Genomic DNA, 13,082 nt, shown 5'->3' with positions numbered 1-13,082 from the left:
CTCGCCCGTGATGTAGATTGGTCACGTGTTTACCATAGTCGCTCACACTCTATGGCCGTTGAGACCCAATCACTTGTGACATACACGGATGAGAATTGCCGCCTATAGATATTTGATCTTCCAAGGGGATTTTATGATTCTCAAAAGTGTTTCTAGCAAAACCTCACTTGCTGAAGAAACAGATTCAGTTTAGCTTCGAGAGTGTGAAGCCAAAATGAAAACCCAATTCCAAAAAAGCATGTGGCAAATCCTGCCTATTCATACTTGCCCAGTTTACATATTAATCAAATCTTTTGAAAAATAAACTAACAATGCGAGTGCACGAAGTGTTACACCCAGATCTTTTTATGACCATCGCGGTTTGATAGATAAACTCTTCACAAACAACGTTTGGTTCGGCACTTGGGCAGATGCGCAAAATTCAGCGACTTATGGGCGCCAGAAGGTCGCGAAAACGCACGAGTTTTAGGTCAAATCCGACCATAACTCAATTTTCACCGTAAAATCGAGTATTTATTTTAAGCTTTATTTTGTCAGAAAACCGACGAGAAGCTTAAACCATTACTTGTTGTCGCAAGAAAATTTTTAGTTTTGAAATTTATAAGTGACATTTATTGCACAATTTGAACTTATGATTTGCTAGATTTTCATGCCAATATCAAAAATATATTAATATACAGATGTAGTCGGGGTTATTCAGATTAAATTTTACAAGATAAATTTGTCAACATTTCGCAAAATATTGCATTCGCTTTAAAATAACGAACACCTTTATTCATAAAAGTCCGCCATTTACTAAGCAATTAGTACAATAATACTGTCTAAAAGGCGTGTCAAAGATAAATAAAAAATCCTCCCTTTGCTGCAGCATTACCACTTTACTCACTACGAAATAGCACAGGCGGGGCAACAAACGGTTAAGTCTTTCTCTCCCCAGGGTCTATCATACTCATAAAATAAAATAAATCATAAATATACAGAAAAACAAATAACTGATATTCGCCAATTTTCCATCAAACTTGAAAAAATCAAGCAATTGTGCTGCGTTAATAATTTATTGCACATTTACCTCAAATTTGACTCGGACTAGTTGTACAGAATTTAACCTTTCGCATCTCCGAAAAAAGCAACACAAGTTATTAACATAGACATTTACGTATGAGTTTCATGCATAACGTAAACACAATTCACATTTTGAAAACTCATGTCTTACCGAACACTTAGAATTATGTGTCGACGTATGGCGTAAAAATTAAGTCGTACGTTTAGGTAAGTTACATATTCCTGGCTTCCTCAGAGCATTTAATGCATTTTAAAAATCATAAAAATGTAAATATGATAGAATTGCTGTCATAATTTCACATTTCTAGAAATACTTCACTTCTAATGTATTCCTGGGCCACGTCGTGTTGGCAGTTCTGACGTCATTTTGCCCCTCCTACCAGGTACGTATGATTGCAGTGTAGTGCCACCACCACCACTCAAGAATTAAATCAATTCTTCAGATCGGAATATTGGATTTTGGCGTTCAAGTTTTGCATTCGTTATTTAAATCGTATCAAATTCCGCAATTAATTATATTTTGTTTTTCATACGAACGCAAAAAATGTCACATAAATTGGAATATTCTGTTAAAAAGTGAGGAATCAACCAAAATTTAATATTGAAGAATTTGCTACTATTTAAAATAATGAGTGTAAAACTTGCACGCCAAAATGCGAGTTTCAGATCCGAAGAATAAATTTAATTTTTGAATGGTGGTGGTGGCACTACACTGCAATTATACGTATCTGGTGGGAGGAGCCAAATGACGTCAGAACTGCCAACTCGACGTGGCCGGAGAATATATAGGTTCAAGTAAACATTGAGAAAATGGCGAAAATATCGTGTTAGTTTAGGTGTAAATATCGTGTTAGTAATAAGTAATAATGGCGCTTTTATCGATTTAGCTTTTTATCAAAAGTTATTTGACGAGCACAGGGAATTTATCTGATTTTAATTAACAGCGACAACTAAAATGTAAAAATTATTGAACTAGCGTGCAAATCAGACATTTCCAACACTACTCCAATTCTAATTTCCACGAGTCAAGTAAAAAAATAAAAAATATGGGGAATGGAATCTGATTTTAGACAATTGGATATTTTAGTAAATAGATAAGTTTCGAAGTACACAGGTCAACTACAATGCACTATAGTGCATAATTTATGATAATTATGATAATTAATGGTAATTATGACATTGGCTTCCAGAATAAATCTATATGACAGTAGCACTGCTAACTAGAGCAGATTATGAAATGAAATTGGCATCTAAATATTACATTTTCTTTTAATCTGCAAATTGTTATTTCTATAAATCGAATTGAAAATTTAATTAGTCGACATCTTTAAGCCTAACTTAATGAGAGCGATTCACTGAGTTCTAATTTTATCAGAACTGAATAAGTTCGAAATTAAATAGCTAATGTGTAATCTTTTTAATTTAGAATTAATTCTAATTCTGCACCACCACATATTGAAAATTATAATGCTTTCGAATTTCCCAGGAATTCATTTTCTCATGAAATTATTCAAAATCAATAAGACGTTTTCATACTTTTTGTAGTTTAGTGGATCAATTTTATTAAATAAAGTTTAGACTTCGAATTTAAGTTTCGATTGAATTTTGGTTTAAACCCGAATTAAGCGAGGTATGGAAAAAATGTGTTGTTTATACGGCAGTTTAAGAACTGCTACCTGTCTAAAGGATCATTTAATTCGTTTAGATGAATGGGATGTGTGCGGCACAGTTGATTAATACATACCTGTTCACTTTCAGTCATAATAGCGATTTTGAGAGTGAATGAGAATGAAATTGCTTTTATTTGAATAAAAGTGAATGAAATTCTCTCACATTTCAGAACTATGACAGTGAATGAAAACTATCATTCCTTTCATTTTTTTCACCATATGCTTAATGCATAGGGCAAGGAATGAATGATGCGGATAGAAACTAATGAACGTGAATAAAAATCGTCATTCACATATCAGAATGACTGATTATGAAATGAAAATTTTGTTTTTGAGCAGGTATGGACTGATAATAGCAATTTTCAATTTGTGTGAATCGAATAAGACACTTCAACAAATGGGGAGAGAGGAAATTGCAAAACGAAGTGCCGGTTAAGTCAATTGCGAACTTTAGCAATTAGTCGACGTGTGATAACGCGTCCACTTCATCTGGTTTAAGAAAAACTGTTCGCTTAAAATTTACAAATTATAGAATTATCGTGAAAGTCTTACATTATTACAACTTATTAAATAATATTTTTTTAACTAGAAATTCAGTCTTAAATACTTTACACGACTAGACATGAATGCGGCATATGAAATTCAAGAAATTTTGAAAATGTCAGAGTTGCAAGTCAAGTTTATAATTTTGTCATTGCATTTAAATTATTCAGTAATTTAAAATTTCGAGGAGCTTAGTTGTAACTTAGGTAAAATTTATCAATTACAGCATACCAATCTTTCTAAAATTGTAAGAAATACTGAAATTTGGTTTTATTAGTTCAAAAATAAACTCATTTTACCAAGTTGAGATTCGCAAGTTGTTCAGATTTTAGTAAATTTGTGGCTACGGCCAAATTTATCTCCGATAACGAAATAGTTTACTCAACGAGCAAAAATTATGGAATTGGCGTATGAATCCTTAATTTCATGTTTTTTACTAATCTGATGTAAGGATGGGAATAAACCCAATTATAATATTTTGTAATTTCTCCACTCTTAGTAAACTAGGACTGCCCAGTAATAAATCATCATTGCCATGGAGTAATGAATCATTACCAAATCATTATCATCGCGTAGTACCATCTCCACATCACTCTACCAGACTTCCGCATTTTTTAATTAGTTTAGTTTTATAATATTTTACAAAATTCTTATGAAATTCTTAATATTTTCGTAACCTATGGATATCTCCATATCTCCAAATTACAAAAATAATAATAATGGCTTCCATGATGATATTTTTTGAAGTATTAAACACACCTGTTCACTTTCGCTCATATTGGAGACTATAAAAGCGAATGAAAATGAAAATGAACGTAACGAGTTTGAACGGGTATCATGGATGACATTTTTGGTTAATTTATTGTTTCAATCTTTCGATAACTATCCGTTATCTTCTTCAGGGAGCGATATTGAAATTACAAAATGGTCAAGAAAATAAGGGGGGCGGATCACATGAAAATAGTATTGTTGATATTGCAATGTAAACTCTACGGTAATATTTTAAAGTAAATGAAAATGAAATTGGTTACGTTTGAATGAAAATTTATGAAATACACTTTCATTTCAGTGAATGAAAATTAACATTCCATTTATTTCTTCCGTCACATGCGTAATAACATTCCATTTATTTCTTCCGTCACATGCGTAATAACATTCCATTTATTTCTTCCGTCACATGCGTAATACATAATATTTTCATTCACTCTCATGTAAAAGTACTTCATTCAAATCAAACCAACTTCATCGTCATTCACTCTCATGGTCGCTAATATGAGTAAAGTTAAACAGGTATGGTCGTAACGACTAACTGTAGAGATATTAATGTTTTAAAAGATCATGACCCGTGATTTGTTTAATTTTTATACCAGAATTAGACGTAAATCAAATTAAAAATGTTGCATAAATACTACGTCATTTTCGAAATACATTTTGATCGGACAAGGCAAAACTACTCAGGTTGCATTAAAGTCCTCAAGAAAGTCAACAATAAAATTTTCATCTTGCTAAAATGACGTTGACATTTTAATACGAAAAACCTAATTAACACGTTATTTGAATTTATAATTTTTTGTGTAGGAAGTATTTGAAAATTGAATTGCAAATTAAAAAGAAATTTTCATGATTTTTACAATGCTTGGGTTTTACCTGGGATTTATTAAAATACTGTAGGAGTTGAGTACTCAAAAACTTTATCGGTTAAATCCAAGTCTTTTTTAAATCCCAAACTTCCTTTTTTCCACGAGATTTCGAAATTCGTATTATATTTAAATTTAAATAATACAGTTACAAGACACGTCAGACCAACAAGCAAATTCCATAATCTCGAATTGTTGAGCACCTACCTTTTCAGTTTCAGTCATAATAGCGATTCTGAGTATGAATGATATTGAATGAAAGTGAAATTGCTTTCATGTGAATGAAAGTGAATGCAATTCTCATTCATTTCAGAAGTATGAGAGTGAATGAAAATTATCATTTTTTTCATTTTTTTCGCCCAACGCTTAATACATGGAGCAAGGAAAGAATAACGTGGATTGAAATTAAAGTGAACATGATAGAAACTGAATGAAAATCGTCATTCACAGATCAGAATGACTGAGTACGAAATGACATTTTTATTTTTGAACAGGTATGACAACACACAATGTCGTTTTAGCTGATTGCCGAATTTTATTAAGAAATTTAATTAGGATTTGGAAGTCATTCATCTCGTATCAACCAGCATCATCGCTAAAACGTAAAATGATTGAATTGTCGTAAAATAGTAATAAATTGTGACAGACATTATAACGAGTATTTTGAAAGACCTTTTTTGGATAAATATAACAATGAGCAAAAATTAGATACATGAATAACTGATTGTATTTATTTATTAGACCGTTGCTAATTTATTTTCTAATTAAGTTTTCATTCAAATTTGACCTCGTAGGGACCTGTATGGCGTTTTAATCCATATAAGTATTCCTAAATGTCGGATCCAGGTAATCAGCAAATTTCTTGAAGTAGACCAGCTTACAATTTTTTGATAATAGACAATTAAACATGGAGGAAAATTAAGATTTTTATGTAACAGCTTCCGCCCTAGTTAATCCATAAACAACATTGACACAAATTAATACCGAAAATTAAGCATGCACACCTTATTAATTTACCAGTTATTCACTAACTTCTAATTTATGAAGTAAGTATTTGAAACTTTATAATTTTGTTTTTGCCAAAACTCCCTTGAAAAACGTGCAACAGTTTATTAGCGTATGAAATGTTCATTTCCCAGCTTGTGCCAATGTTACTTTAATAATGGAGCAAGTTATGTGAGATTGGAATATAAAGCAGAGATTCGCAAAAGTCTTAATTAGCATAATGCCATATTTTAGCCCAACTCATACAACCCAAATTAGTAAAAACCATAAAATTGTACAAAATCCACTGATATTTTTTGTATCAAAATTAAATAATTTGATATACAATTTGATATTCTCCTTTCATGAGACTGGGTGAATTTTTTTGCATGCTGAATTAACATACGTGTATATAAGTATCAGAGGTGGGGAAAATACATGAAACGTAAAATACAAAATACAGACACATTTTTTGTTATTGGATTTTAAAATATATTTCAAATACATTTTCAAATACTTCTTAAAATTTAATCAAACTGATCAAAAACTCCAAAAATACGACTTACAATGCGAGTGCACGAAGTGTTACACCCAGGTCTTTTTATGACCATGTCGGTTTGATAGACAAACTCTTCATAAACAACGTTTGGTGAGGCACTTGGGCAGATGCGCAAAATTCGGCGACTTATGGGCGCCACAATGTCGCGAAAACGCTCGATTTTTAGGTCAAATCCGACCATAACTCAATTTTCACCGCAAAATCGAGCGTTTTCGCGACCTTGTGGCCCCCATAAGTCGCCGAATTTTGCGCATCTGCCCAAGTGCCTCACCAAACGTTGTTTGTGAAGAGTTTATCTATCAAATTATGATAGTCATAAAAAGATCTGGGTGTAACACTTCGTGCACTCGCATTGTTAATGTGATTTTATACTTAGGATTTTACAATATATTTTTTTAATGAAGCATCATTTTCGCTAGAATTAATTTTTCCTCGCTTGTTCTAGCAATTTAAATAATATTAGTAACAATAATATTCAATAATTTAATACTACTAGATCATTTTTAATTGCAAATTGATAAACAGTAATTGTAAATTCCGAAGTGAACAACATTTAGCATGTTAACCTAGCCTTATTTTCCAGCCTGACCATGCGTCAATAAGAGCAACCAAATCTCGGGTTTAACGGTTTTCATGGTAAAGGGGGGTGGACACAAATAAAAGATAAAAAATGTTAGACCGTCTAACGCGTGCACAAACAACTTTTCAGGTACTTGAGATATTCACATATATCTCATAAGCAATCAAGGGAATTCTCTCCTTCATTTTCTTGTACACTTTTCGCAGACCTGTCTTTGCTCTTTTCTTTTGATCCTAGACATATTGTAGGACCCATTATTTTGGTCTGGAAATAATCCCCAGTTTATTCACTTTAATTCTAGGTACTGTAGTAGGGTCTATTTTTAGTTTTCCGGCTGCATTCCTCAATGATATGTTGGGGGTCATCGTGAAAGTTGATTTCACTCGAGTCACACTTCGGTGGGTGGATTTAGAGGGTGGGGAACCCGGAATCGGTTTGTAATTTTTTCACCAGTTAGCCCATACCTTGTAGTTGTATCGTAAATAGTTGATTTTGGAATTTCTTGTGCAATGAAATGCTCAACCATTTTCTTCTTGTCAGACTGACTCAAATTTTCATAGTAGTGAATAATCCGAGTTGCGACATGCTCTATTTCCCACCTCGCCATTTCTTCCGATTTGCTTATTTTTTTCTGAAAACTTTACCCTATTACCAAATTCGTGTGAACTATCGACTGTATGAAACGTTTTACTCTAGCTAACGAACTTTTCCCGCAAAAAATTCCGCAATCCATTCCTGCTATACCTGACACATGGTGTATTTTATTTATACCTTTTTAAATTAATCCATCTTTTCAAAAATCATTACATCCACCACCCCCATTAATTATTGCGCAGGGATGATAAAATTCCCCTCAGTAAGTATGAATTTCTCTTCTGTGATTATTGCACAATTAACCTCATTGACCACCCCCACCATCTCAAGATTGGAAAGAGAGGGAGGATTACATTTTTATCTAACTTTATCCTTTTATCCTTTTGTAACCAACCGTTGTTATGAACCCTCGTACCTACAGTGTCGGACAGATGTCTACGTCCACATAGTCGCGTCAATTTCATTTTCAAATTGTCACTGAACTACTGAACCAATTTTCATCATTGATATATCAAATTCTCACAAATTTAACGTAATTTCATAGCACATTATTAGTTTTCCGCTAAAAAATTTATTTTAGGCCAGAGATGTATTTTAATTCAAAATGCAAACAATTGGATGGACAAAAATCAACGTCCAGTCAGAGAAAACATACAAAAAAAACTGTAATTTATAAGGAATGTCATAACAATTAATTTTTAATATTTGGTTGGGCCTCCGTTCGCTTTAAGGACGGCTTCAAGGCGTCGAGTCATAGAGTTTACCAAATTCTTGGTCACATCTTCAGAAATGGTTTCCCAAACTTCACGAATTCTGGATTTTAGGCCCGGAATTCCTGAAAAAGATTTTTTTCTTATTTCTCTTTCAATGTGGTCCCACAGATGCTCAATGGAATTCAAGTCTGGAGATTGGGGAGGCCATTCTAGCTTCGGAATTTTTTTTTCTTGAAGTATTCCATGGTGGACGTGGCAGAGTGTTTCGGATCGTTGTCTTGTTGGAAGGCAAATCGTCGTCCAAGTCCAAGTTTTCGAACAGATTCCTGGATATTACGGTCAAGTATTCCCTGGTACTTGTATTGGTCCATAATTCCGTCAACAAATTCCATTTTTCCTGCCCCACTTGAAGCCATGCATCCCCACATCATTACCGACCCGCCGCCGTGCTTAACTGTGGGGTTGAGATTTTTTGGATTCAAAGCTTCTTTTGGATATCTCCATACTCTACGACGCCCATCTGACCCAAAGACATTGAACTTTGACTCGTCAGTCCATAAAATATGTCCCAGAATGTTTGTGGCTTGGAAATGTGGTCTCTGGCAAACTTCACTCGTTTGGTTGCATTCCTCGGTACAATAAGAGGCTTCCGGACTGCTCTGTGGGATTTCAAATTTCCCTTATTCAGTGTTCTTTGGATGGTCATAGGACTAACCTGTTTGCCGAACATCTCCTTGATCTCGGTAGATAGCTTTGGAGCACTAAGTGAGGGTGTAACGTTGACTTTGTTGAGCACGTGGCGTACTTCTCGGTGAGCCAAAATCGGTTTTCGACCACTTCTGACCTTGTTTTGGACTGAACCATTAGCTCTAAAGTTCTTAATGATTGTCTGGATGGTTGTCCTTGCTAATTTATACTTGGTCCCTATTTGTCTCTGCGACAGCCCCCCTTTTTGTCCACCCTTCCAGTCCTGAATGACAAGATCTCGAATAGCGATAGGAATTTCCTTGCGTGTCGACGCCATCATATTTTTCTGGAAGAAAATTATTTAAAAATTAATGCGGCATATGTTATTGATAGATTTATTAAGTTACCTGATTTTATAAATTGGAGAGATTTTTGTTGTTGACAATTAAAGTGAAGTGGACGTAGACTTTTGTCCGCTCAAATTTCATCCTCTCTCGCTCTGCACTATGATTCTCAGTTTTCCCAGAATTTTCAGAAATAGCTCATATGTTTTATGAAATTACGTTAAATTTGTGAGAATTTGATATATCAATGATGAAAATTGGTTCAGTAGTTCAGTGACAATTTGAAAATGAAATTGACGCGACTATGTGGACGTAGACATCTGTCCGACACTGTAGTTTGCCCACGTCAACTGTCAGTAGCGGATTTCTCAAAAACTACTTGATTAATTTAAAAACGGATAAGTGCATCAGATTCAGCATGCAAGATGCGTTGAGAAACACTTGATAAATTGGTAATATTGAACCCCTAGCTAAGCATGGAAAATTTGGAAAGGAAGCGAGCGGCATTTATTTTGCACATAAAAAAGTAGAAACTATGGTTTGGGTTTTTAAACGGTGACAAGCTCACCATAATTAATGCATACAAAATTTCCCACCGTTCAAAAACCCAAACCATAAAGTTGACAGTTTCAAGTTGCTGAAACAACTAAATTTCAATTTGGTAAAACGTACTATAAATCGGTTGGTCAACACAGGGACAAGTAATAAACGACAAAGACAAAAAATCCCAAATCGTGAAACGACAATGCTGAAAACGCTAGGCGCCAGAATCAGAGGAAATCCGCGCCGGAATCAACGAAAATTGGCCTAACAGAGGGACGTCTCAAAATAAAATTTTACGAACGAGTTATCGGTCGTAAAATTTCTCCAGTAAAACTGTCATAGAAACATGCTTTTGGCCCATAAATAGGTAAAAATCAGATGCATAAGAAAAAAATGCTAAAATTTTCGCATTCCTTATACCCAATAGTGTGCCAAATTTTAGCGAAATCTATTAAGAATTAAAAAAGTTTTTCCTTGAGTGTATTTTCAAGGATGACCAATAACCGCATCCTTAGGTGTTTTTTTTTGACTGGCGCCTAGAGATTAATTTGCTCCGCCTAAAAAAATCATCAATAACGACTAACATTAGTGAGATTGGGGAACGCTGTGTTAATTAAAATGAAGGATACTTATTTTTAGACTTGATGCATTAATGGTATATTTGGTGAGACATTTATATTCATACATATGTACCAACTTAATATTTTTATTTTTCTTGAAGATTACTACATATTGTAAACGAATAGAATTTATAAATTGATGAAACCCATTTTTTATTCATATTTATATCCAATAGTATAAAAGATGGAAGAATACCAGAACATATAGAGAATGTTATAAAATTTAAAACTAAATTATCCAATTAATAACTTCAAAGGGCTCCAAGTTAAGCCCAGGAAAAGGAAAATCCAGTGTTGACAACGCTGGCGTCCGAAGTGAAAGTGACGAGGGAAAGTCCTCCCGGAATCTGGAACGGGGCTGGAATCGTAGTTCCGCAGAACCTATCGGAGTAATGTGCCCGATTTAAACACCGTTTTCAATTTAGATCTGCAAAAAAAGGATTTACCTGGATAGTTGGGTGTACATATTGTTCATCCAAACGAAAACTGCGACTGCATCGTAACTGCAGGAGGAATCGTTCTCCACATCCATCCTAGTGAAGGTCAAGGTGCGATCGCCTGTATCGGTTGGGTTAAGGATGAACGCGGCGTTTTCTCGATTGGCGTAGTTACCACCACCAACTGGGTAAGAGTATGATCCCGAGGCGTCAGACAAGCTGGCGTAACCGGACAAAGCTGGTGTGCCGTCTAAATATCCGGAAGCGAAATATTGCAAACTGAATCCCATAGCACCAACGGTTGGTCCAGCAATGAGAGTGATCAGATAGAGGCCACCCGCAACGTTGAAGTCTTCGCCGACGGTGGCCAGTTCAAATTGGCGGCCTGGACCGGTCGCAGTTAATTCCGTAACGTAAAGCTTGTCCTCTGCACGAAGGCCGGATTGCTGGATGCCAATCCGTAAGGAATCGTAGGGAGTCTTGACCGTCCAGACGCACCTTTGTCCAGCCGGAATGGCGGCGCCGAGGTTGAAGTTGACCGCGGCGGAGGACGCATCTATCTGTCCACCGCACGTGGTTACATCGATGTTAGGTGCTGAATCTTCCTCATGTCGCGTAGTGACTTCTCGAATCCATTCCCGGTAGTACGAAGTTTCCGTGTAGACACCGGGGAAGCTGCGGAAAATATAATTTTTACTAGAACGAAGTCCGTTTAAGGGAGCTTACCCTGGTCTAGCGCAACCCCGTCCCCACGACACGATGCCACAGAGTGTCTTGTCAGCTCCGCAAACGATTGGGCCACCAGAATCTGAAATAAATATTTTTTTCAATTGTACCGTGGCTGGGGTATTTGGAGACGTTCGTTCAAGTAACCCACCCCCTTGGCAAGAATCCTTTCCACCTTCTCCATAGCAAACCATACTCTCCGTAACTACCAAATTCACAGTAGCATAGGAAGCGTTGCAAGGGGCATCTTCGACATATGGCACGTCAACCTTCATCAGAACGGAAGGAGATGAACCACCCTCTGTAAGTGCACCCCACCCAGCAACCGTGGCAACGGCTGTGTCAGTGAAAGAGTGAGAATAATGAATTTCACAAAAATTCGACATAACAAATACTTTAATTTACCAGTTGGAGCAAAGTTAAGGTCTGGAAGAATAACGGGTTGGACCTCGGGGGTAAAGTTGAATGGAGCAGAGACCTTGAGAATTGCGATATCGTTCTCGGTGTCGACCGGGGTATCATAACTTGGATGGATAATGATCTGCACAACTTGACGGGTCTGCTCGTTACCTTCGACGACGTTAATATTGTGGTCACCAGCGACCAAAGTGTATTCTGTAGGAAATTTGGGCGCATAACTACCACGATCTGTCTACGACGAGTCGTAAAAACTACGGAATTTGTATATAAACACTTACGGGATGGAGATCCACCTACACAATGTGCAGCCGTGACGGCAAAATTCTCCGAGATGAGGGAAGCTTAACAATTTTTAGCATGATTAGCATATTGCCCAGCATATTATTAGCATATTATGTCATACACTTAAATATGTACCTCCGCACCAGTGACCGCCTTGTCGAATTTCCAACATGAAAGGGAATTCGTGCATTGCGGCTTCCACTCCGCCCACAATCTTTCCAGGGTTACGCCCTATAAAAGTTTGCGGTTGAACTTCTTTCGTTGGCATTGCTGCGAAAGAATGGGGGAATATGAAAAAATTGAAATTCTGTGAGTGAACAAAATCGTAATTAATTGTACCTGCCGCCATGGCGACGAGTGCGAGTACGACGACGATCTTCATATTGCAGTCCGTAGTGGTTGAGTTGACTCAAATTATGAAGAGCTGGAATGAAATCGGTCTGGTTTTATAGTGCGAGATAAGTCCATCCATCCCATGCTGGAGAGTGGGGATGATTATCGATAAGCTTTCATTGTGTAAGTTTCGACGTTATCATTGGGGAAGTCCGGGAAAGAATAGTCTCCGTTTTTCCGTGTGTGTGGTAAGTATCAAAAATAATAGTTATATAATTGTTTGGGATTTAACACAGATAATTAATCGGATCTGGGCCAGGCCACTAGGTGAGGAGGGATCGATTAATA

General features: G+C 36.0%; 1 protein-coding gene across 1 annotated transcript; it reads right to left on the bottom strand.

Annotated features, from left to right (window-relative positions):
• Window positions 1-10,689: 10,689 nt before the first annotated feature.
• Window positions 10,690-12,800, bottom strand: LOC110856054 (prostasin). The gene is made up of 8 exons (XM_022104497.2): window positions 12,741-12,800; window positions 12,537-12,671; window positions 12,398-12,460; window positions 12,105-12,314; window positions 11,851-12,036; window positions 11,700-11,781; window positions 10,983-11,648; window positions 10,690-10,917 (listed from the first exon to the last, which is right to left on the bottom strand). The coding sequence occupies exons 1-8, from the start codon at window positions 12,781-12,783 to the stop codon at window positions 10,803-10,805; spliced, it is 1,500 nt and encodes a 499-aa protein (XP_021960189.1). The 5' UTR covers window positions 12,784-12,800; the 3' UTR covers window positions 10,690-10,802.
• Between the last annotated feature and the right edge of the window lie 282 nt (window positions 12,801-13,082).

The sequence above is a fragment of the Folsomia candida genome, unplaced genomic scaffold, assembly GCF_002217175.1.
Source record: "Folsomia candida strain VU population unplaced genomic scaffold, ASM221717v1 Fcan01_Sc014, whole genome shotgun sequence".
Classification (NCBI taxonomy): Eukaryota; Metazoa; Arthropoda; class Collembola; order Entomobryomorpha; family Isotomidae; genus Folsomia; species Folsomia candida.
Note: the sequence above shows the minus strand (reverse complement) of the source record. Positions and strands in the feature narration are given on the sequence as shown.

Coding starts and splice junctions, on each gene's coding strand:
- LOC110856054 (XM_022104497.2), bottom strand. CDS start 12,783: ATGAAGATCGTCGTCGTACTCGCACTCGTCGCCATGGCGGCAG. Junction 12,672..12,740: donor ACTCGTCGCCATGGCGGCAG/GTACAATTAATT, acceptor ATTCTTTCGCAG/CAATGCCAACGAAAGAAGTT. Junction 10,918..10,982: donor ATGTACACCCAACTATCCAG/GTAAATCCTTTT, acceptor TTACTCCGATAG/GTTCTGCGGAACTACGATTC.